General features: G+C 42.4%; 1 protein-coding gene across 12 annotated transcripts in view; it reads right to left on the reverse strand.

Moving 5' to 3' along the window:
- Window positions 1–3,252: 3,252 nt before the first annotated feature.
- vav2 (vav 2 guanine nucleotide exchange factor) overlaps window positions 3,253–22,480 on the reverse strand; it is a 160,181-nt gene continuing 140,953 nt past the window's right edge. For 2 of the 12 annotated variants that reach the window (XM_078088241.1, XM_040198268.2), the window contains 21 exons: window positions 21,066–21,165; window positions 19,634–19,729; window positions 17,710–17,778; window positions 17,427–17,513; window positions 16,309–16,394; window positions 16,083–16,215; window positions 15,733–15,747; window positions 15,314–15,423; window positions 15,031–15,132; window positions 13,883–13,971; window positions 13,052–13,065; window positions 12,883–12,901; window positions 12,216–12,343; window positions 10,893–10,964; window positions 10,686–10,747; window positions 10,302–10,418; window positions 9,759–9,846; window positions 9,523–9,646; window positions 8,155–8,241; window positions 7,627–7,781; window positions 3,253–4,620 (listed from right to left, as the gene is read on the reverse strand). In XM_078088241.1, coding sequence (XP_077944367.1) covers window positions 4,573–4,620; window positions 7,627–7,781; window positions 8,155–8,241; window positions 9,523–9,646; window positions 9,759–9,846; window positions 10,302–10,418; window positions 10,686–10,747; window positions 10,893–10,964; window positions 12,216–12,343; window positions 12,883–12,901; window positions 13,052–13,065; window positions 13,883–13,971; window positions 15,031–15,132; window positions 15,314–15,423; window positions 15,733–15,747; window positions 16,083–16,215; window positions 16,309–16,394; window positions 17,427–17,513; window positions 17,710–17,778; window positions 19,634–19,729; window positions 21,066–21,165 — 1,801 coding nt within the window. In that variant the 3' untranslated portion in view covers window positions 3,253–4,572. Of the gene's footprint in view, window positions 4,621–7,626; window positions 7,782–8,154; window positions 8,289–9,522; window positions 9,647–9,758; window positions 9,847–10,301; window positions 10,419–10,685; window positions 10,748–10,892; window positions 10,965–12,215; window positions 12,344–12,882; window positions 12,902–13,051; window positions 13,066–13,882; window positions 13,972–15,030; window positions 15,133–15,313; window positions 15,424–15,732; window positions 15,748–16,082; window positions 16,216–16,308; window positions 16,398–17,426; window positions 17,514–17,709; window positions 17,779–19,633; window positions 19,730–21,065; window positions 21,166–22,480 lie in introns of all 12 variants that reach the window. The other 10 variants (XM_040198270.2, XM_040198267.2, XM_040198274.2 and 7 more) reach the window with 6 other exon arrangements.

Below are 22,480 nucleotides of genomic sequence, written 5' to 3' on the forward strand. Positions count from 1 at the left end.
AATGATTAGAAAACACACTCAATGACTGCAACCAAATACCACTACTACATGTTTTGCTAAGCTAACAACCTGGTAATGTTGCCAACGCACTTCTAAAAATGTCAACTGTTGGTTGATGTCGGAAGAAAATATGTAGTTTCCTCTCTGAGCGGCATCCTCATCCTGCACACAATGCACATATTTCAACATGTCTTTAATTCTCTTCCTTTAGCTGAGCGTGAAGGTTTTATCATTTATGCTCACGTTTAGTGCAGTATCTTTGTGATATATGTCAAGATTAATGGGAAATACCACTCTGAATCAATTATATGGATTTTTGAATCGGGTGATGATGAACAGGCTTCACTGTCAGTGGAGGTTATGTCTTGTTTTTAATCGTATGTGTAGAAGATAATCTACGCACGGCCATGGAAAGAGGGGAAAGCACCCGGTTTCTTATCTGCGGCATCTACCGAGCATCAGCGATGTGTTTAAGGGGAAGTGCCTGTTCAGAGCCCAAAGGAAACTAAAGACAATATTCACCACACAAATGGCATTTCCCCCTGCTGCTGTCTCTGACTCAGAGTACAGATGCGTTTTTCTCCCCGAGCGGTGACACTCTTCATCCTCAGCATTGTACATAGTTTTTGTTTCTGGTGCGGCATAAAGGGACTACAAATTGGGGGGGGGGGGGGTTGCTACCATCCATCACGATGGATGAGCTTTGATGTTTGAAGTTCAAAAATTAAACGCTGGAGCTTCTCTAATAGCAATCCAATGCATTGCAAACACATTGACAATGTTACATCACTAAACAGAGGAGGCCAAACACTACATCTGGTTCCACACAACAAGTTTGTTTTTAAGGCAACAGGAACTGTTCAGCCAGAAAAATGTTTTCCTTTTCTCTAGTGTCATTATATTTATATTCATTAGAGGCTGGCAGGCAGCTCAGTTTGACCCCTTTCAATAAATACTGGCTCGAAGAAAACATTGAACAGATACATATTCGATCAAGGCCACCTCCAAATGTTACATTCAAATTCAAACACGATCAACACATCTCATACTCTTTAAATACTATTTTCTTTCAGGGAAGGTTGCATGAGGTCATTTTGCCGTGAAATTAAAGAGAATTTAGGATACTTTACAAAAGGCCTTTGCATTTTAAAATGTTTACTGTAAGAACAGAAATATATAGATGTAAGTGATACAAATACAATAATTTGCCAAAAGAAGTTGTAAGATATTCATATTTTAATTCAGTAAGTGCTTAAGACATCTTAATCTGTTTAAAATATTCGTTGGCAATTTAGAAATAAATGTATTTATCCTTTACATTCGTGGTAGATGGCCGAGTTAATATTCTAATGCGAACACATAGTTTACGATGTTTGTTTATTATCAGCTGGCTTAAGCATTTAGCTAAATGCCACATTATCATTAGCGGATATTATTTTAGTTAAGTTTCCGGTTATGCACTGAACTATGCAAACTGTATTACTGGTGGAAACATTGTATTTCAAAAGGATGGTCCTGGTTCAGGTTCTATTTGGTCCACTTTGCTAAATCAGTGAGCACAATGCGGAGCTGCAGGTCCAATGTTCAGCAGCTGAGTGCTTGTCCTGAGACCTTGGAGAGAACTTTTGCATATAAACAGTGACTATAGTTGAAATGCAGTTGAAAACAGTCTACATGCATTCAAAGACGACGTTGAGATGGGAGAAGTGAGCGTGGGAGGACAGCGTAAACATGGCATCACAGTGAAGAGCTCTTAGGAGGGGGACAATAGTTTCTCTCACATCAATCGGTGACTCTTGTTCAAGGTAAAAGCAAAAAAGCATTGCAACTTAAGGGAGTCATTAAGAAGCGCAGAGTCGTACACGCACGGTTTGAAATGTGTTAAAGTACTGTATCCTCACCATTTAATAGATCACATTGATATAGGAGACGGCTGCTCTGTATCAGATTACAAATGTAGTATATTAAACAAAATGAAAGGCTGACAGATGGAAAAGTTCATATAATGAGCTAATATATGTCAGTATTTTGTAAATATAAAAAATACAATATCAGGCATTTATCTAATTGGAATTGGCTTTTTTGTTTTGTTTATTAGGTGTCGCTCACTGCATTTTTCCCCATGTAAAAAAAATTGTTACTAATGTATTATCCTGAAATTTCTAAATTGAGTGATTCCCAATTATTGGTTGTAGGTCCAGGGTCCCAATCAAAGTGACTGGGTCCAAACCGCTGACTTTTCACAGCTTTTTTTCAACTTACTATTGAATGGCTTCAGGTTGATCAGTGTGGTAAATGTGCAACAAGGCTGCAGTCTTGTGATGACTATATTATTCATAAAGAAGTTTGAGTCCCACCTGAAAACGCCTGTGTGGTTTTGGGTAACTTTGCGCCCATGGGGCTTTGCCATACTTTAAACATGAACAGAACTATGAACATTATGGGGCCAAATAGGGATTTTTCAGAGCTTATGTGTCAGGATTTGGCTTTTTTGTTTCAGACATACTATAGGAATACTTCATATTAATGGGAAGATATTATTCTATGACTTCTTTGACAATGTTTTAATTGCTTTTATACTTACCTTTTTTGAACATACTATACTTTGACATTTAGACGTTTTCTCATAACTCCATAATAAACTGTCACACATGCATTTGATTGTCATCGTAAACATGTTCGAAATGATTCAGTTTCCAGTTTAAACCAAAAAGAAATATTTATTCCATGATAGACTGCAATTGGAAATACTCAACCATTCAAAAGAATAGACAATTAAGTGCTTGTTTTTTCGGAGGATGTATTGACACTAATTAAAATATCAACAGCCACATGCAATGGGATTTTGTCCACTACACAAACAGTGACTAGATTGCCTCCCCAACATTATAGATAACATTGAGTATTCACGTCCCTTTCAGTGTTGTGACTTTTTGTTTTCCGGTGCGGTCGGCCTCTGCAATAACACACGACAGAGCAGCGTCTTCTGCTCTGTGAGACTCTTACTGATCAACTACAGCGGATAGGCTCAGTTTCTGCATTATACGTCCAATCGGGTGGCAGGTTTCAGTTCAAATTATGACAGACTGGATGATTACCTGTATTACTTTAACAGAAAGTGGTCTGTTAATCTGTATGTATGGCATTAGACAATTACAGGAAGTAAACACTGACACCGCTAACAAAAGAAAATAATGACATCTTATGTCATTTTAAGTTAATTAGCAGATAAAATTGACATCAGATTAAAAGTCTTCTTACATTGTTTAATTCTGACCAGCCTGCACATCACCAAATTACATACATGAAGAATGATTAACATCAGCGGGTAAGGGGAGGTCGGTGGATCCAGTCACCTGACAATCTGTAAAAAATAAGGCAAAGTACAAAACAAACTAATTCCATGCAGACATTTAAAACATTGACGAGTTTGGCTTCAAATGATAAATGGTCCATTTCTTGCAAGAATTAAAAAAGGTATTTCTGTGCAAAAACATTTAAATAAAATCAAACAATAAACTCATGATTTCAAAGTGTAAAGTGGTTGTCCTGTGGAATGTCATGATGCTTCCCTTTTGCATCCAGCTGATTGCACCCATTGACTTCTGATGCCAAGATGGATGTGAACGGTGTGTGTTGTTGGCTATAAAAGCGTCCGACTGTGTCTGTGAGTCCATCCAGTCACCAGTAAAAAATTAAAGTTAGACGCTTCCCTGTGTTGTTTTCTGGGGAGGCGAGTCATCCCCAGTGGTTAGTACAAGTGCCTCTCCTCGTCTTGCCGAAGTCCTCTGGATGTGGACAAGCGGTCTTTTTGGTGATGGCAGTGTTCTCTACTGGCTGATGTTGAGGTTCAGTAAGCAACGACCATTCTTCGAAGGCACCATACTTTACATTGGTCTGTGTGTTGGTGTGGGCCGCACATGGGCACATGCATACATGGAGAATTCAAACCAGTCAACAAAGTCTATTCCCTCCACTGGCGTCAGTCCACAAGGCATAACCATGACAACTAAGGCAAAATCTCGCAACATTAAAACAGAGCATCTGTCTTTTTTTTTTCCTTTCTTATTTTTGTTTTTCTTATTGGATTCCTTGCTGCTGCTAAAATCAACTTCCCCACAATAATCATTAGTAATAATAATCTCTATTCAATAAATTATCTATACTGTACAATTATTTCATCTCGCATGGACCTGCAACCAAGGTGCCTTTTTCAAGCTGTCCTCGCTCAGTGTCTTCTGTGTCCTCAGTTCATTAGAGCACCTGCAGAGCACACACAGGCTAACAGCAAGCCTTTTTTTTTTTTTTACTCTACCTGTACAGAAATTAAAAAGGACGCCCTGCCACATAAAATAAATGTACAAACATTAGCAAAGCTGATGCATAATTGAAGATAGAGAAACATGGTAGAAACACTCACTGAAAAATGAGCATCCAGCAAAAACAACAGCAAAAATGTTCACTTTTTCCTTGTGTTTTTCTCCGGAGAGGGAGTGAGTAATTGTTCACTGAGAGCAGCAGATAGAAGATGCTTCCTGGTTTCAAGCGAGCAAATCAGCAAACATCCAAGCCTTACTGAACACTTTCTTCATCCACATAGGTTGAGGGAAACCATCCAATCTGAAACAAAAAAAAAAAAAAGTTTTTACATCCAATGAAGCTGAACACACATTTGTTTACACTTTGGTGAATCCATTGCATTGCAGCATTAATCTGATTCAATGCCCAAGAGTTAGACCAAGTCCCCTCTGAACACAGCACCTTACAGAACACAGTATGTGCATTATTTCAACATAAGTGCACAGTTCAGATGTAACAAGCTTCACTCTAAAAAGATATGTGACCAGCTATTGCTAGGCAACACTGGCTCCTACTTGATGCTAATCATAGAACATCACGTCTATATGTTGTTGTTTGGACCTGGTGTTCACCAGCACAGCTCACTCGGAGCGTTCAATGTCGGTACTGTAAAACTTTCACTGAATGACGGTTGCCATCTTTGGGACAAGAATCGCGACCTTAAATTGCTTGTAGAAAACTCTTCAGCACATGTTTTATTATTGTCGTTCATTTAACGCGCAGAGAGAGAGGGAGAGATCTGCGGTCTTGGCCATTAGTTAATTTTCATTATTTTTGTGTAGGTAATATGTTGTTAAATATGTTAACTTAAATAAAATTACCTATTTAAGTAGTTATGACCCGTTGTATTAATTTGTCCAGTTATTGACGCCTTATGTGCAACCAGATATTTTTAAAGCGAATATTCAAACGTCATTTTTGACGAGCTCGCTCGTCTACTGAAGCAACGCCGCTTCATGAGCTCTTTGCTGGTTTCTTGGGCTGAAAAAAGGGCTCGGTTTCACATCCTGATTATGGGCTTTATTTCTGCATTTGGCTGTAAATATTGGGTTCATCATTGCACCATGCGCCTTTTGGGCGCCATCTTAAATAAACAAACAGATCCCGCTTCCTCATGTATCCCGTGAGAGAAAGCGTGTACAGAGACGGTAAGAAAACCTCTATGTGAGAGATCGGCACAAAGGAAATGACGCGAGAGTGCGTTGGGTGCTCGAGAACCAAATGTCCCACAGGACGGTTCGCGGATCTTCAGCGTTCGTTTTCTCTGTATTATTGAAAGCGTACTGAAAACAATATGAATGAATATATTACATACGACATAAATGATCTCATTCTGAAAAAAAGCATCCATCCCACGCACACTTTAGACTATTCTGCCCACTCTGCCTGCTGTTAACTCAAGATCCCCCGTCCACTTCCACAAAACCCATCTGCGACATTCATTGAAAATAGCTGAGCGTAACAGCTGTTTGTTTATTTTCGATTTTGAAAATTAAAACATCGCTCTACAGATTTGCATCGAAGAGCGAGGACAGACACACACACACACACACAGGAAATGTGAAACGGAAATCTCTTAAGACACAAATGAAGCTTTCGTAAGTACAACAAACAGGGATCACCCTGCGAAAAACCTTTGCCTTTAAATGGAGAAATTCAGAGTAGAAAAGGAGCTGAAAAAACGCAGGAACTTCCTGTGCAAGGGAATAAAAGTGATCACGAGGTTGATATAAGTGGACCAATTGCCAGGACACACACATTCCGACACATGGCTGACGTCAGCCTCTTCGTGATGCCTCATTTGTTTTTGTTAGAAAAAGGCGTGAATTGACCCTTGATGGCCCTTTGGGTGGCCGTGGGAAACCACTTCCTACAAAAGCTGTCAGCTCTGTCGTTGGGGACGCCTTTTCTGCTCAAGTTGACAGTACTGTTTATGGCACAGAACTGGCACCACCTGAGCAGCACACAGGTGCGCACAGTCAGCAAAGCGAGCATGGACGTGAGGAGAAGGCCACGAGGCCACGAGGAGAAGGCCATGAGGAGAAGGCCACAAGACCACAAGGAGAAGGCCACGAGGAGAAGGCCACGAGGAGAAGGCCACGAGGCCACAAGAAGAAGGCCACGAGGAGAAGGCCACGAGGCCACAAGGAGAAGGCCACGAGGAGAAGGCCACGAGGCCATGAGGAGAAGGCCACGAGGAGAAGGCCATGAGGCCATGAGGCCATGAGGGTGTACGCTTGGCCTTAGGAAGTGGCATCTGTGATGCCCGGCTCTTTACCAGCAGAGTGACTGCATGAAACCCCGTCTTTGTGTCCCCCTGTGGTGAAGGGCTCATCAGGGATGAGGTTGCTGGTTGAGACATATCCAGCTCAAACTGGTATCTGTACGCCCCCCTCCCCTCCCCCCATCTGCCGTCCCCAGTCACCTTCAGCACAAAGCACCGAGGAGGCGTCCGCTCCATCAGAGGCAAGTGTGCACAGAGCTGGCAAGTGGCTCGTGCGGTAAGCTGTAGCTCAGCTTTCACAGCTGGGATGAAGGTCCAAAGGGAGGACCTAGCAGCCAGTATCCAGATGGGCACAGCCCCGTCTCACAGCTGTGTGGACATGGCTAAGGCCCAGGCGAGGCAAAATGGTGTGGAGAAAAAAAATGTCCACGGCAAAAGCTTAGAGGGTGGAGCCGGCACGATGTAGAACAATGAGAGCCAGAGGCTCCAGAAGTGGTCTGGCTAATCCAACAGCATTGTGCCTGCAAAGCGTTTCAACAGATGGGACCGGAACAGAGGCACTTAAATGGAAACAAAACCCCAATTCCTCTTTTCTTGATGAACAAAACAAGATTAATATGCTGTAACAAAATCAAAATGTGACAGTACCTCAACATCAGATTAGCAACAGAACAATATTAACACATCCCCTTAATCCACAGCAACAGAAAAACAATGAATGAAAAAGAATAAAAAGTTCAAAGATTGCGAGCTTTACTGCGAGCCGATTGACTAACAGCAGCCATGTTTTTATGGCTTTTATTATACCAACGATTAGTGTCTGGCTCGGCGAAAAGGAGAGAATAAAATGCCGGACTATGTTCGGCCAAATACCTCAACATTGATGCTATAATATCGGAGGGTTAACCGATAAGACTTCTGTAATGTGGATTAGGTAGGAGGGGTGTGCGTTGTGTACATGCTACAACTTTGTAGCAGTACAATAATACTGTACAAAGATTACAGCCAAACAATGAATGATCGGACTCTGGTGCTTCACTCACTCGTCCGTTGGCCTCTCCCTTCCACCAGCCCTGGTCTCCACCGATCTTGCTGTAGATCTTGACGATGTCTCCTTCCCGCAGCGACAGCTCTCTCATGTCTCGTGCAGCAAAGTTATACCTGGCAATGGCCGTGCTGACCGCCCGGGGCGTGAACACTGAAAGCAGAAGCAGCAGGAGCTCAGTCACACAGCCGGAACGAGACGGAGTTGAAAGGTCATGCTGGATATCCCTGTAATAATTAGTTGTGAATGATGATGAGTACGAAGATGGCCGGTTTAACAAGACACCGTGTAACCACGCAAAGACAAATGAGCTCGATGGGAGAGGACAATTTGTTTCCTCATGAGGGAGGAAATTGGTTTTCTCGACGTGATTTAATGAGTGGTGCGATAACGGGAAGAACTGATATGTTGTAGTTAATGAAACATGCGCCATGGAGAAGAAGCAATGACATCAAGATGATGAAATCCCGTTCAGCGAGGAGCAGGTTGACAACAAGAGCAAGAAAAGAAAGGAAGAACCGAGTACCTGACCAAAATGGAGCGGAACTTTGGGAAGAGAAGTTGAGGCCCTGCGGACTGAGGAAGGAGAAGTTGTAGGAGGCGCAGGTGGCTGCTGAGAGGAGAAGAGAAAGGCGAGGAAATAAAGCGAGAAACGCAGAGCTGGAGCCACAGAAGTAGTTAAAAAGGAGCAAATGTCAGTCGGCTGGTCATGATTTTGATTGCTTGAATGGTGTGATTGAAAACGGCAAAAAGTACAGACATTTGTGGAAAATTTTCACATCAATTGTGCAGAATTACAGTCAACATGAGTGAATGTTGAGTTAAAATGGGTCACCGCGTTGTCTTTGCAGCACATTTTGCCTGCTGTAAATTTGCATATCTCTGCACAGCCTCCTAGATAAGGTTAGTCCAGACTCTAAGTACATACTGGTGCAGACGGCATTGCTTTAAAATGGGAGAAACTGATGGGATTGGCCTCCAGTGTTTATATTATATTTATTTCCAATGCAGACGAAACGGGAGGGAAACCTTTCGCCTGTAATGGCCGGTTCTTCTTGCAGATCAAACCAAGGCAGACACATGTAGAAGCATTTAGACAGACCACAGGCCTCGGCGTCAGATGACAAAGGCCTGCTTTTCCCCTTTCTCTCTACACCTATTTCACAAGTCTTCTCTGCCTTATTCTCCCATCCTCTGTGTACGAGAGAGGGAGTCACTGGCCTGGGGAAGAAAGGAGCGGAGTGCAGACAAAGAGAGCCAAAGGGTCATATTAAGTTGCCCCGTTCTTGCTATATCGACAGCTAACATGGCAAAATGGCATGCAGCTTTGTAAGCCTATTATAACATGTATTAAGTCCAATTAGTTCTGTTATAACCATTGATGGAAGCAGTCAGATGAATACTGTGACGTACAATGTGCCGTTATTTTGTGCCGTTTTTTCCCCCAGTTATCCGATCAGATTTAGTTAGGGCATTCCCCTTAGCTCACCCCCCACTATATAAGCACGGACGTACTTCAGTTTGGCTTTGGAAAGGTTTCATAAGGAGGGACACGCACTCAATACAATTACAGCTTGGTTTATCCATGAACCCAAATTGCATCAGGGTGGTGAAGAGAAAGCGCTATCATCACACGCTATGATGATACCTGATGAAACGCTTGCCCGTGGTTGAATTCCCTCTGCCAACGCGCTTATTGACTGATTCATCAGCTCTCATCAGCGCGCTGTGACTCATTCAGTGAGTGACTTGCAGCACTAATAAAGTATTCACTGTGGTGAGGCGGCGGACTCATCCTGGCTGATATTTGACACCTCACTGGAGATTCTTTCCGCTCTTTGAGTCTGCCGCCCCAGGCTACCTGCTGGGGGAGAGGAATATTTGGAATGCTTACCTGGTGAGCGTGTACTGGCCCGCGTTAGAGAGCGCTCTCTTGATTTGTAGGGGTATCGCAATGTGGTGTCTAACAACTTGAAGCTTTCTTTCAGGGAATGGGCCTGGTAGTACTCCACCAGCTCCTGTTTTGATACACAGAACGGGAGGATTCACACATTCATCTGATCACATGTTTTTATTCTCTTCTATGACATCAAGTAACTGGTCCACAGTTGGTTTAAATATATGACTTACCAAAAGACTCTCAAACTTCTTGGCTTCAGTGATGTGAATCCAGCTGTCTTTTTCAACGACTTTGATGTGTTTTACTTCATCATTAAATCTGTAAAAGAAATATTGATCTTTTGTAATCAATTGCAAAACAATGTTTCTCATTGTTATGTTTTCCTCTTATGTGCCTTTAGTGTAAAAGTGCTGAGCTGCTGTCGACAAATTAAAAGTCATTTTCACAAGCCGAGGTCGACGGTGGGACATAGATTATTTGTCTGAAGGCTGGTCCCTCAAACACTTTGCAACTGTCCTAAAGACTGAAGGAGAAATGTGCTCAGAATGACGGCTCCTGTAAGAACGCAAACATTTATCTTCGTGAGGTTTCCTCTCGGAGCAAACACATACAAAAAGGAGAAGCAATTACCGAGAGGTAATTAGCTGCAGCAAAAAGAAGCTCGGGGGAAATGCTGACTGGAGCATCCCTTGAGAATTTGCATATCCCACGAGATGTGGATTAAAAAGCCTCCTGTGAGATTCTCGTTCAGCTGCACGATGTGAAACACTCACTTGATGCTGATGGCAAACCTCTCCGCCTCAGCCGTCCTCTCTCTGATAAGGTACGTCCCGCTGCTGTGAGATTTTAAAAGGTTATCGGCCTGCTGGCGCTCCATGTTCCCTGCGAACCTACAGAGGAGAAGAGAATAGAAGTTGCATAATCCAATGACATGGTGAAAGCTTTACAAATTGTTGACATCAAACAACTACGCGGTAACTGATCTTTTTACTGCGGACATTGCTCGGGGTGAATTCATTTTTAATTGAACAAGCGCATAAAGTTAGAATTAACATGAATAAATGTGAAGTAATTAAAGGATATCGACCCGAGGACAATAGCATTATATAGTGTACATGAGGATGAAGTGCACAATCTTCAGAAGTTACGGGTCTTACCAAGGATATCCATAGTAGTCTGATTCCCTTGAGCACTGCCGGCCCGATAGTGTCTGAAAGGGCTGTAAAAAACAAAAGACACTGCACATTTAATAGGTTATTAATAGAATAAAGCATTTTAAGTGTGCACTAAAGAGGAGCAGGCCCTCGGCAATCAAACTGCACTGCATCGAATGCCTCTAAATGCAGAACCCTTGGATTACTTACCTTCGGGTCCAAACAGGGTTTTACACAGGAACTGGGGAAGAAGCCACTCTTTTGTGTTTGTATCAGCTTTCCCTGCAAGACAGCAGCGCAAGGAATCTGTAATTACCTTGAGGCAATTAACTGGGCTTAACATGATGCAAACATGCATTAGAATATTTTTAAAAAGGAAACAGAAAAATACTTTATCGGACACCATCATGACACAGTGATGCCAGGTGTTGCGTCTACAATAAAATGAACACATCGGTCGGGAGCCGTCAGGTCTATGAAGAGAGTCAGAGGGACAGTTGCTGTGCAGCTTTGTGGTGGTGTGCACCCAGTACACCCGCTCTAGTGTATTGAGATATTAATCATTTGAGTGTTATGAATTATTCACTTCTCCAATTGAACATTTTCATATTTATGAAGGAAAAGAGAGAGGGAGCAGGGTTTACTTTTTAAGCAATTTTTAACGTAAGGAGAGAATACGTTTGGATCACTCCTGATTTTGCCATATGAGCAGAAATAAACTGGGGGCAAATTTAACCACCTGTCTCAAATTAGTCCCCGAATCTGAGATAAGAAAATGCCTTTGAGGGGGTTGGATCATTGTTCGAGATGTAAGTCTTTAACTCACTTTAGGAAATCAGACACATGATAATGCTAATATCAGAACCAGAACACCTCAAATCCAAGACATTAGTGTTTGCTGTAAGTTCATTTGCATCTGATTTTTATAGACACATGACAATAAATACTACTCCAGTTCTACAAGATAACCTGCAATGTTCCTGTTTTTACATGTCTACATATCGATTTTCTTATCTAACAAATGTAAAATTCTTGACAACAATCATGTGTGCTTCAACTTTCAAAAGGCAAATGAAGTGTAGCTTATAACCAAATCATCCTCTGCACATTATCGGTGTGAAGGGGTGAAAACATGTTACCTGACTGATTTTTACCTGGATGTTGGCAGACTTTTAAAGGAAAGTTTGACATTTAGGAAAAAGAACCTTGGTTTACTGCCAATATTGAGAAGAAAGGAGATTGATATCCCTTTCATGTCTGTACACTAAATATAAGGCTAAGCCAGCTCACTGTATGTCACATTAGGGAAAGGGTCCAAAAGTAACAGAACCCACACCAGCACCGCTCACATTACATCTCATTCATTTAATCCGTACAAAGGAAGTACGCGTCCCACTAGGAGAAAACGTCAGCAAGTACGATCTCTCTTACATCTGTAATGCTAAAGGTCAGCACTTAATCTCAATGTGTTGGATGTACAGCACAAAGCGTCTAAATACCGTATCATCAAATGGAGGAAGTTGGATGCTTTACCTCCCACCACGTGGTGTCAGGGTCTCCCTTCAGAAGCTCGATAAACTCTCCCGTCTGAAAGCTGAGCGCCGCCTTGCCTATCGGTGCTGGTGTGCCGTGGTAGTTCCTCACTGCCACCATCTTGGGACCTGGAAACACAATCCGATGTTTAGTCTCACTAGATGTGAGCAAGTAACAACCATCAGGCGTGCCAACGCGAGGCAGAAGAGGAAAACACGTTCTAACTTTGACTGCGCGCTGCTCGCTGTGGTTCATTGCATTGGGATTCAAGCCCATAAGGGCAGGACTGATTCGCCATTAAAAACCTGCCCACTGACAAATGCAGCAGTTTAAGATTTATAACATGATCACAACATCAAATCCCTTCCAGGATTCTCTCTTTAACTTTAAACCTTGTGCGGCTCTTAAAAGACCAGCTTTGTATTTTTCTAATGCTCCTCATTTCAAGATACTGTAGAAAATGTACGATGCCTCTCGTCTCAATGGTCTTAAAGTTGTGCATGTGCGCACTGCCTCCCACTGTTCTTGGTCAATGATGCTGCTTTGGTGCGTGAGTAGTAGGCATTTCCACAAGATGGCAGTAGAGAGCTGAGCAGCTTAATAACATCTGTCTATAAGTAGCATGTCAGCTGACTGAATATCCTGCCTTGTAGGGAAGAGATCTTACCTGATGACATTCCAGGCTCCTATGAAAGAGAAACAAATACTTGATCAGCAACACCATGACGGACAAATACCTTACTGGTACAATTTGTTGATGAATACAAGATTAAAGGAAACGATAATTGGATGATGACATTACTTCTAATATGTTGAGAATTATAAGATCTACTCACCGAGTCATGAGGATCTGAAACAAGACGAAAGAGAGCGAGTGTCAGGCAAAGCAGCTGAGATATGATATATGTTTGTGCTGCATGGGGCTCTTTTTTATAAGCTTTGGTAAACATTTTCACCTGCTCGGCTGCGCTTTGGTTTCAACCCAGACATAGTGAATTAAAAGCGGTCCTGAATAAAGCTGAAGGAGCCGAGCAATGTGGAGAGGCTCACATATTCTTCATAGTGCCTGAGCACAATATTTGCATCTATACACAGCTGATTCCAATTCGAGAGAGCAGGCCTGTGATTTTCTGAATGCACATTGAGTGAATCTGTGGTACTCGGGCCGGGGGGGTCGAGACCCCAGATAAACCGGTTATGAATCAATTATCAGATGATTGAGGAGTAAAGGAAAGCTAAACAAAATCATACTCTGTTCTGCACATGCTTTTTATTGTGATTATTTGGATCATTTCGACCAACATTTATTCAAATGTATGGATTTGGTGTATACACGGAGGCGATCCTGCTGGGTCACAACTAGGCATTGCTTCGTTCGGAAGTATCTAAATAATCAGGGATACTTCATCTGAAAAAGTGTGTAAAATGATGGACAGGTGGTCCCTCTCTACTCATTTTCCTGCTGAAAAACAAGCCTAAAAACAAGACACCCTTACACTTGTGGAGGTAATCAAATTTCACAATCATTATTAATTTGGTCAAAAAAAAGAATCATCATCACTGTCAATGATGTCCGTCGCGCGACATTGATTAACAATTTCATCCAAACACTTGCTCCGCCCCGACGTATCGACCCTTTCAAAGGTGAACCTGCATTAGACACTCACTGATTTTACAGATGGTGATGACTTCCAGGCACTCTTTGTGTGCTCCTGTTCCACAGCGAGAGCAGTAGTAGCCCTGGTAGAAGATGCCCCTAGAGGGGAGACACACACACACACACGAAAAGTGAAATGAAAATGCCGTAGACATTTTCACAATCCACCTCTCGTAAGTACAACACACAAGAGGAAGTGCTGCTTGGTATTATCACCCTGTGAAGGCGGTTACACAAGCTCCATCATTTCCACTCGGTTATTCTTTACAATGGCAAACTCGACTCGTAGTACTGTATTTGTTCCAGGTCCTGTAACGCTGCACGCTTCGCACACTGCCACCTTCAATAGGAAGTGCCATAAATCACAACGGGATCCGCCGGGGCTGCAGCAGTAATTAGCATCTAGCAGGGAGGGAGAATCAGGTCCCGGCGCCGTTTGGCTCTCTGAATTTGGGTCACCCAAGCCGTGCGATGTGTGAGGTCAACGCGCTGAGTGGAGTTAAGGCCGACTGAGGTGAAAGTGGTGATTCAGAAAAGACTCGGCTGAAGCTGGAAAGGCTTACGTTTAAAAATGACATCCGTCCAACTTTGTCAAATTCAGTAGAATATTTTACATTATTTTGTTGTGTGTGTTGCACACTAAATGTGGTTGAATTTCTCTTCAGTTAGTCACCTCTTCAGTCTTAAGACACGTTTTAAGGTTTGGACTTCACACTAATAGTTAATATGTACATTTTATTTTACTGTTGCATAACTGCAGCGTTTGGAGGTTACAGTGATCTTAAAATCCTTTTTTTTCTGCTTCATAATACTTTACAGAGAGACTGTTTATCTGTGGTGCATTTATGGAACCGTGTAGTTATTATTATCTCTGCACACCTTTCAATGCCAGACCTCCACCTGGTAAAGACTACGTCTATGGTGGGATTTTTATTTGAGTAAATAATCTGACCGCTGGTTTGACCACTGCGTATATCATACGTACATAAATGAGCCATAACTTGTGTCTGAGCGTTCTGACCGGTCCGTCTGCCCAGGTTGTAAAAATAGCTAATGTCCTGTAGTGGTGAACATTGTTGCTTAGGCAATAGGACGAGGACAGTCTGAATAACCGTTCCTCGATTAACAATGTGCTGTTGTGCACATCAGGGTCGTTACCTCAAGAGCATTTTGCAGGCGCGACAGTTGGTGTTCTTATCAAACGTGTGCATTTGGAAGTTATGCTGATTGGCCGTGGCTCTCTCTGGTTTGATGTTGGACCTGGAAGTAATCAACAAATGAGAGGAACAAATGGTTTGCTTTTGCGACAAAGAAGCCGGATATTCTGGTGTTTGGTTCAGCGCACGAGCCGCAAACTTGACACTTTCGCGTGGTTATTCTACAGATGGTTTCTCAATGTGTTTCCATGAAAAGTTACACGCTCGCATTTAATCATACTCACATGGCCATTTCAAACTGCTCCATCCACTTCCTCTTTGTCTCCTCAGTTTTACAAAAGAACTGGAAGCCCTGCTTCCCTTGCAGATGGATCAGGTAGAAACCGTACGACCACTGGATACAAGACATGAGTGATGAACAGATGGCACAGAGATATGGGCACCGCAGCGACAGAAGCTTATTACTCCTGCGTGTTCAAATGAACAGTGTCCAAACTTCTGACTGGTACCGTAAGTACGACAGTATTCTGTAAATATGAATTCAGAGCTAAAAGATGCCCCACGTGCTTTAGCGTTGCGTCTCATCAAAAGCTGGAGGCCAGCTGGGCGCTTTTGCAATCATGACTCAAAAAAAATAACACCACAGCCAAAACACAGGCCAACATGAGAAGATGAGTTCAATAAACGGGTCACTTGAGCTTACCATTTTTCCACTCGACTGGTAAGCATGCAAAAAGAAAGACACCAGTTACACATGCAAACATGGACGGACACGTGCAGATTCAAAACAGAAAAGGGCAGGTTAGACTTGCGCTGCGGTACGATTCCATGAATCCTAAATGAGCTTCGTTGCATTTACATGGAGGTTTTTCCAAGCATGGGAAAGCGCGATGCAAATCGGATACTTCAATGCATTACTCATAAGTTGCAAATGTGGAATTACCATCGACAAGGTTGTTCAGCTCAAGGGCAACATTTGTAATGATTACACGGAATGTTTCATCAGCGGCCTTTTTTTTTAAATGTGATGCAAAGTAAAAGGATGGTTCTCACCTTTTTCACGTCTCTGTTGTTCATGGGGTCGTCGGACATTTTATACGACTGCAGCTCGATAATTTCTTTGAGCTCATAGCAGTAACCTTTCCTCTTGCAGACAATGACCACTTTATCAAACAGGAATATATACCTGGACACACACACACAGTTAACGGCTGTGAGAATACATGTTACTTTATTCCTCATATTTGTCGGGTGGTTGTTTTCCGTAGTGTGGACTCACCGGTCCTGTTTTGTTCGGTTGACGATGGAGGACACTTTCAGCTCTCCATCTATCTTTGGCCTCCCGTACTCCTCCAGTTTCACCTGCTGCTTAGGTCACATGAACACACTGAATGTCAGTCGACTGCTTACTATGACTTCTAGATGTAATGAGGAGACATCAATAATTCAGCATCACTTCATTTTAAAAGAGAATCCAAATAGATATTTAATGATACAGCTCGGAAACTAATGTTTCTAACTGTTCAGTTTCTCTCTTTTTTATTCGATAATTTCCTCTCAGTAGGAAACAACATAAGTAGAGTGGAAGGAAACAATAATAACTGAATAAATGAGAGCCGGCTTTTAGGAATACTATTAGAAATTCACATCAGTCTTCAATGTACACAGCTTCTTTATTTAATGTCCCTGCTGTGGGACTGACATCGGATTATCTGAATACTACAGATCTGTTGGGGTGACGCCAGTGTTCTAAGCAGATGAGAGAGTGCACGGGCTTTATCGAGCGCAGGTACCTTCTCTGTGATGCCCAGTGGCTAATCTCACTGACAAACTTTGAATTGCAGCCTGGGAATAACATCAGTGGCAGAGTATTAGTTTTCATACACTAGATATGACTTCTGCAAAGGTTAAAAACAACAATGAAGTTGGAAAATTGGATTAAAAATGACACACTGTTCAAATGAACTATTCTTAATTATTATCTGTTGAATGGTTGTATCTGATTTCATTTCACTCCAACAGGAAGACGATTCCTAATGGAAAAATTGCTGAGATCTTTTGCTTTAACATTAAAGGCACAATGCCTAGAACTCTGATTGATTTGTGAGTTCTGTTTGCAATCAGAGAAAAGCAGGCTCCTCCTCAGGACGGTGCTCTCCAGCGGGCGAAAGCCAACTCCAGATTCAGTCTTAATTACTTCATTTGGATCCAGCTTTGTAAACTTGGAGCTTCTCCTCGCTTTATTTATATTTTTGGCGCCGCGTCCAGAATATTGACAGCTCTTGGATGGGTGCTGACTGTGTGCATGCTAATGTAGAATCCCACCACTCATCACACCGTTAGCCAGCCTTGACGATCCCGCTGGACGAAAGTGACGGAGCACTTCACAGTACTTACAAGGTTTTCTATGGAACTTTGGAATTCGCTGATTTTCTTCAGCGTCTCGTTGTCCCTCTTGACTTCGTTGATGTACATTGCCAGGTCCTGAGAGGGCAAAGCAAACATTCTTCCTGCCTTACACGGAAATCTTTTTGACATCTGTCATATCATTGTGGATGCACAGCCATCTGAGATGCAGTAGTCTCTGGTCAGGATTATGTAACAATTCATACAGCTCGGGCTTGGAGCACTGCAGAGTTGTATGTCATATTCCTACAAATTCACCCATGAACAAACCTACCTGCATAGCCTCCAGAGCCTCCTTGAGTTGTTGTCTCTCTGGTCGGTCCACTGAATGACTTAAAAGTTCCTGTGGGGGAAGATTATAATCACTATTTTGTTTAAAACACCCCCTTTATATTGTATATAGATGTGTGCTGCAACCATTGACTTCTAGAGTAATTAAAGAAAGCTGAATAGCAAGTATAGCTCCTCTTTATTGTGAATAAGGAATCAGGAAACATTTATTGCCAAAATATGTCAGACATACAAGGAATTTGTCTTGGCGGTTGGAATATGGGTGGATTGTCGGGTGGATTCAGGAAATCCTATTAAATCTAATTGTAGTACCATGAATACAAATGTGATGTTGCCAGCAGGCAGATTCATCAGAGAAAATCATATATGACAAACAAAATGGAGATTTCTTTTTTGTTTTTTCTTTTCTGTTTGACTGAGGCTGAACAGAATGAATCAGCTTTCATTTCCATTTTTCACTTTTTCTTTTCAGTCATTTTTTTTCTGGAATGGCATATGTTGACTTGTCATGCCACAGGTAATTGAACTGAAGAGTTACCACGTTACCAGCGGCACTAGCCTAACCAAGATGAAAGTAACGCTACTCGGCCCTACTTGACTTTAATTACCTTTGATGTTCTAATCTATATTAGATCTAACTGACCAGCTGACTCGACAGATCTCAATACCTCGGTCTGTTACTTTTGCACGACGGCCCATAAAGCTTAAGAGGAAAGATATGATCAGTGCAAAAGAGAATTACCTCTGAGATGACTTTACTAAGAGTGAGGCTACGGTACATAAAAGATAAAGGGAGCTGTGTATTCACAATGTACCAAACAGGGAAACACCACTGTGATGATATATGCAACATCAATTAAGGGACGCATGACTGGACGCACGGTCACAAAAAACACGACTTGTCACTCTGACAGGCCCCGAGGCCCCAGCATGCAGCGGTGTGTCCCTGCAAAGCTGTTGGTAGCAGTGAAATGGGGTGTGTTTAATTGGATTAGCGCGCAGTGGATTTGACCTCGGCGGCTTGCGGTGACTTCCGCAGGGGTTCGATTCAAACTAACGGACAACTCGCAGCACTCCCTCCCACAATCACCCGAAGCAAACACTCGCCTCCATCGCAGTCCATTATGCGCCGCCTCATAAACTCATATGTGTGTCCATAACTGGGATGCAAAGTCAATTAATCATGGGGAATATTACAGTGGTCAGCTAGTTGTGCACACTAGGAGGAGAGCTGCAGGGAGAAATATATGCTTGTGCTTATATAAACGTGGTACTTGTATTAGGGAGTGCAGTGTGCAATTAATGATAATAGCTGCCTGTAGCTTATTATTTCTCCCCAAAAAATTAATAAATCTAAAATAATTGTGAAATGAGCTTAACAATTCCACAAGCAGACATTTTTACAAATGTTTGGCATGATTTTGATAATGATTTGGTCACTGATGAAATTGTCATCAAAATTGCTGTGAATCAATCTTCCATCAATCAACTGAACAACAGAGTGAAAACTGAAACACTTGACCTGAAGCAATTCTATAATTTAACTGACTTTAAAATTATTTAAATTCAATAAGATCAGCATAAATGAACATGTCACATCTAGTTTTACATCGAGGAATGTTGGCAGGGGTTTTGAGATGAGAATAAAAAGTTAAGATTGATTCTGTCAGACCTCTTAGCCCTTTCATTTAAAAAAAGTTTATAGATGTTTTGTTATTGAATAAAAACTCCAAGCTGACAACAACACCCTCCATTTAGAATGGAGCTACGCATATTTCAAAGCCCCCTTGTGAGAGAGAGAGAGAGAGAGAGAGAGAGAGAGAGAGTGACGGGTGTGAAGTAGTAATTTACATTCCATCTGCTGGGGGCCTGGAGGGAGTTCAAAGATTGACTGATCTGCCTCCTACCTTCAGCAGAAGGTGATACTTCAGCACCCTCTGCATTGGAACCACCAGAAGATCCTGCAGCTTGAACTTCCCATCCTGAACTTTCATGGTGCACTCCTGTGGAGCAGGAGGGAGAAGGAGCAGTCCAGTTACCACATGACACATTGCATAAAGCCACATTGACCGTTTCCTGCTGACAGACATTCATGTATTGTTTAATTATTCATCGGGTGTTGTTGCATTGCTGTGATTGCTTCCACACATTCAAGGGCGTCCCATTAGCCAGATTATTCCATCGGAGAGGCTGGGGGGGTGGACACAAAACCTGTGGTTGCTCCAGACATTCGCGACATAATTCCGACCGCTGACTGAGGAATGCCTCATAATTTACACATTTCTATCCATGTGCGAATTCTTTAGTTAGCATCATCTTATAAAAAGGGACAGTATAGCCCCCTTTACACAGGTCATTGTACATACTAAGATAGCGATACGCCGTTTGATTCTGTAACAAAGCTCGAGATTTGGGGATCAATGCCAACTGCTCAGGCTGCGATCACATCAATTCTTCTGTCGACAGCTCCAGCGATTTATCCGGGTTAAAGGCTGATTAACCTGCATCCTACGATTTCAGAAGGGCATCAACCTTATCCTCTTTAATCACTTCAAATGTATCTAAAGAGGGTCATAGAATATGTCGAAAATGACCTGCAGACTATATTTACCCGCTTCAAATCATATATGCAATACAACCTTTTCTTTGCAAGAACTTAAGTAGTTTCAGCACAACCTCTGAGGCGGTTACTACAAATTCTAAACAGAATAAGCTAATTATTTTCCAGTAAATGGGGTAATATCAAGTTCAGTGTAATCCGATATGATGAAATGAGCAGCTCTAGCATATTTGCAAATTACATTATTTGCTCTTCTGATTTCCTCTAACTTTGTATGACCCCGGCTACTTTGGAACACATTTATGTTATTTAATGTCATAATCCATTTACTAGAAAATTTGATTTTTGCACAAATATGATTTTGTAAAATGTCAGATTCTATCAACCCGTTAGAGAAATTTGACTTGCTAATGAAACATGGGTGCTAGGATTGTTAAACCACTTCTTACATCTGCTCAGTGACAGCACTGAAAAACAATTTTTTCTTCGCTCAGTTTGGTATTTTCTGTAACTACACACAGTGGCCATTGATTTGTAAAATCAATGAGGAACAAAATGCAGATGTTTTATTCGTTTGGACGTCTGCATCGTGTTAAATGTGTTGGTCAGCTGTAATTCAGTCAGCCCTTTAAGAAACAACAAATGATCCTTTTAAAGCTCACATATCAAAGGTCATAAGCAACAGCTCAGTCATTTCAATTCAGTATGAAAAAACAAACTTGTGTGTTTCCACAAAAACACACAAGCTCGTTGGCTCGTCCTCTGCTAGTGGTCATTACCTCGACTTTAATCTTGACGTCCTCTCGTGTTGCTATTAGCTCATCCAGTGTCTTCTGCGCGTTCTCCATGTGGCTGCAGTACTGACCGTAGATCAACAGCCTGAGGGACACAATCAACAAACGTGCTGTCACACCCGCATCCACCGCCTGAAGGCTTCCTGCCGCTGAACACGTTTAACAAATGCTACAAAACAGAGGAAAACTCAGCTGAAGATTTGGATTCCGATTTTCTGGGAATACAAGAACATTTAGAAACACTTGGCCTCATAAATTCCCTCCGAACCCGTGTGAATGGTTAGAAATGAGGGTTAATAAACCCTAAAGGGGCTCTTTTAAAAAGCTTGGATATTCATGGCATATCTTTGTAAAAACACTGGGACATAAGAGATTGCTCCACAATTAGGTTGGTGCCTATCCGCAACGTAGTACATATTCATTTAAAAGATTAATAACACAATATGAGAGGTCAGCATGAGAGTCCTTCGGCACTATAGGGGGCAGATAAATGAATATGTGAATAAATATAATTAAGAATGCACGTGAACACCATGAATAGATAATGACTGGATTCTGGTCCCGAGGCATTATGTGGAGGGGCGGCATCCTCCTGCCAATGAGCTGTAATCACAGCGCGCTAATGACAGACGCCGCTATACATCAGATGCTTCGCGCGGCTCCTCTTATCAGCGCGTGAGGAATGCAAAAAGGTCCTGATTCGGAGCGGGGAAGACTTAAGAGCTGTGGTTCATTAGATAATACAACGCTTCAGCTGGAAGGGAGTTCAAAGTCATCCCGCCTGGAGGATGCCACTGCATGTGGCACACATTGCTCGCACTCACAAAGTCAAAGTAGGTCACTGGCAAGGCTGGTAGAGTGTGCCCCCCCCGCTGTAGCACTGGTACTCCAATTTCCTATCTAAATCTTGAGTGGGGTGAGGCGGCGCAGAGAGTGATGGCCCCCCCGGAGTCGAGATCTGTGACACACAGTAGAACTGCTCACAAAGCCAGCAGGAAGGTTGTACTACGAGGGAGTGGAAGTAAAACCACCGCATCACATCCACGTCTGCTCCTTCCAACACACTTTAACGCTCTGTGCCGTCTCCCGTGCATGCGACTCTCTTCAGTGGTGGCGCTTCAGAAGCGGGCAGGAAGCAAGAGGAAATATCCCCAAAACATGTGGAGCATCCAGCTGTGCCAGCTGTGCTCCAGCAGTAGCAAACTTCTGTATACACAGTTGAGTTTATATTTAAACCAATATGTTGTCTATAGAAAGGTCCTCTAGCTACTAGTACAGCTCTTAAATGACAGCAGCTCCAGTCCACTGCTGCAAAACACAACATGACAGCTTCAGTGTATCGTGTGGCAGCAAATGAACATTTTCCTTTTGAACGTAGACTTCCTGTGACGCCCATTCAA

This window comes from Gasterosteus aculeatus, chromosome 14 (assembly GCF_964276395.1).
Source record: "Gasterosteus aculeatus chromosome 14, fGasAcu3.hap1.1, whole genome shotgun sequence".
Lineage (NCBI taxonomy): Eukaryota > Metazoa > Chordata > Actinopteri > Perciformes > Gasterosteidae > Gasterosteus > Gasterosteus aculeatus.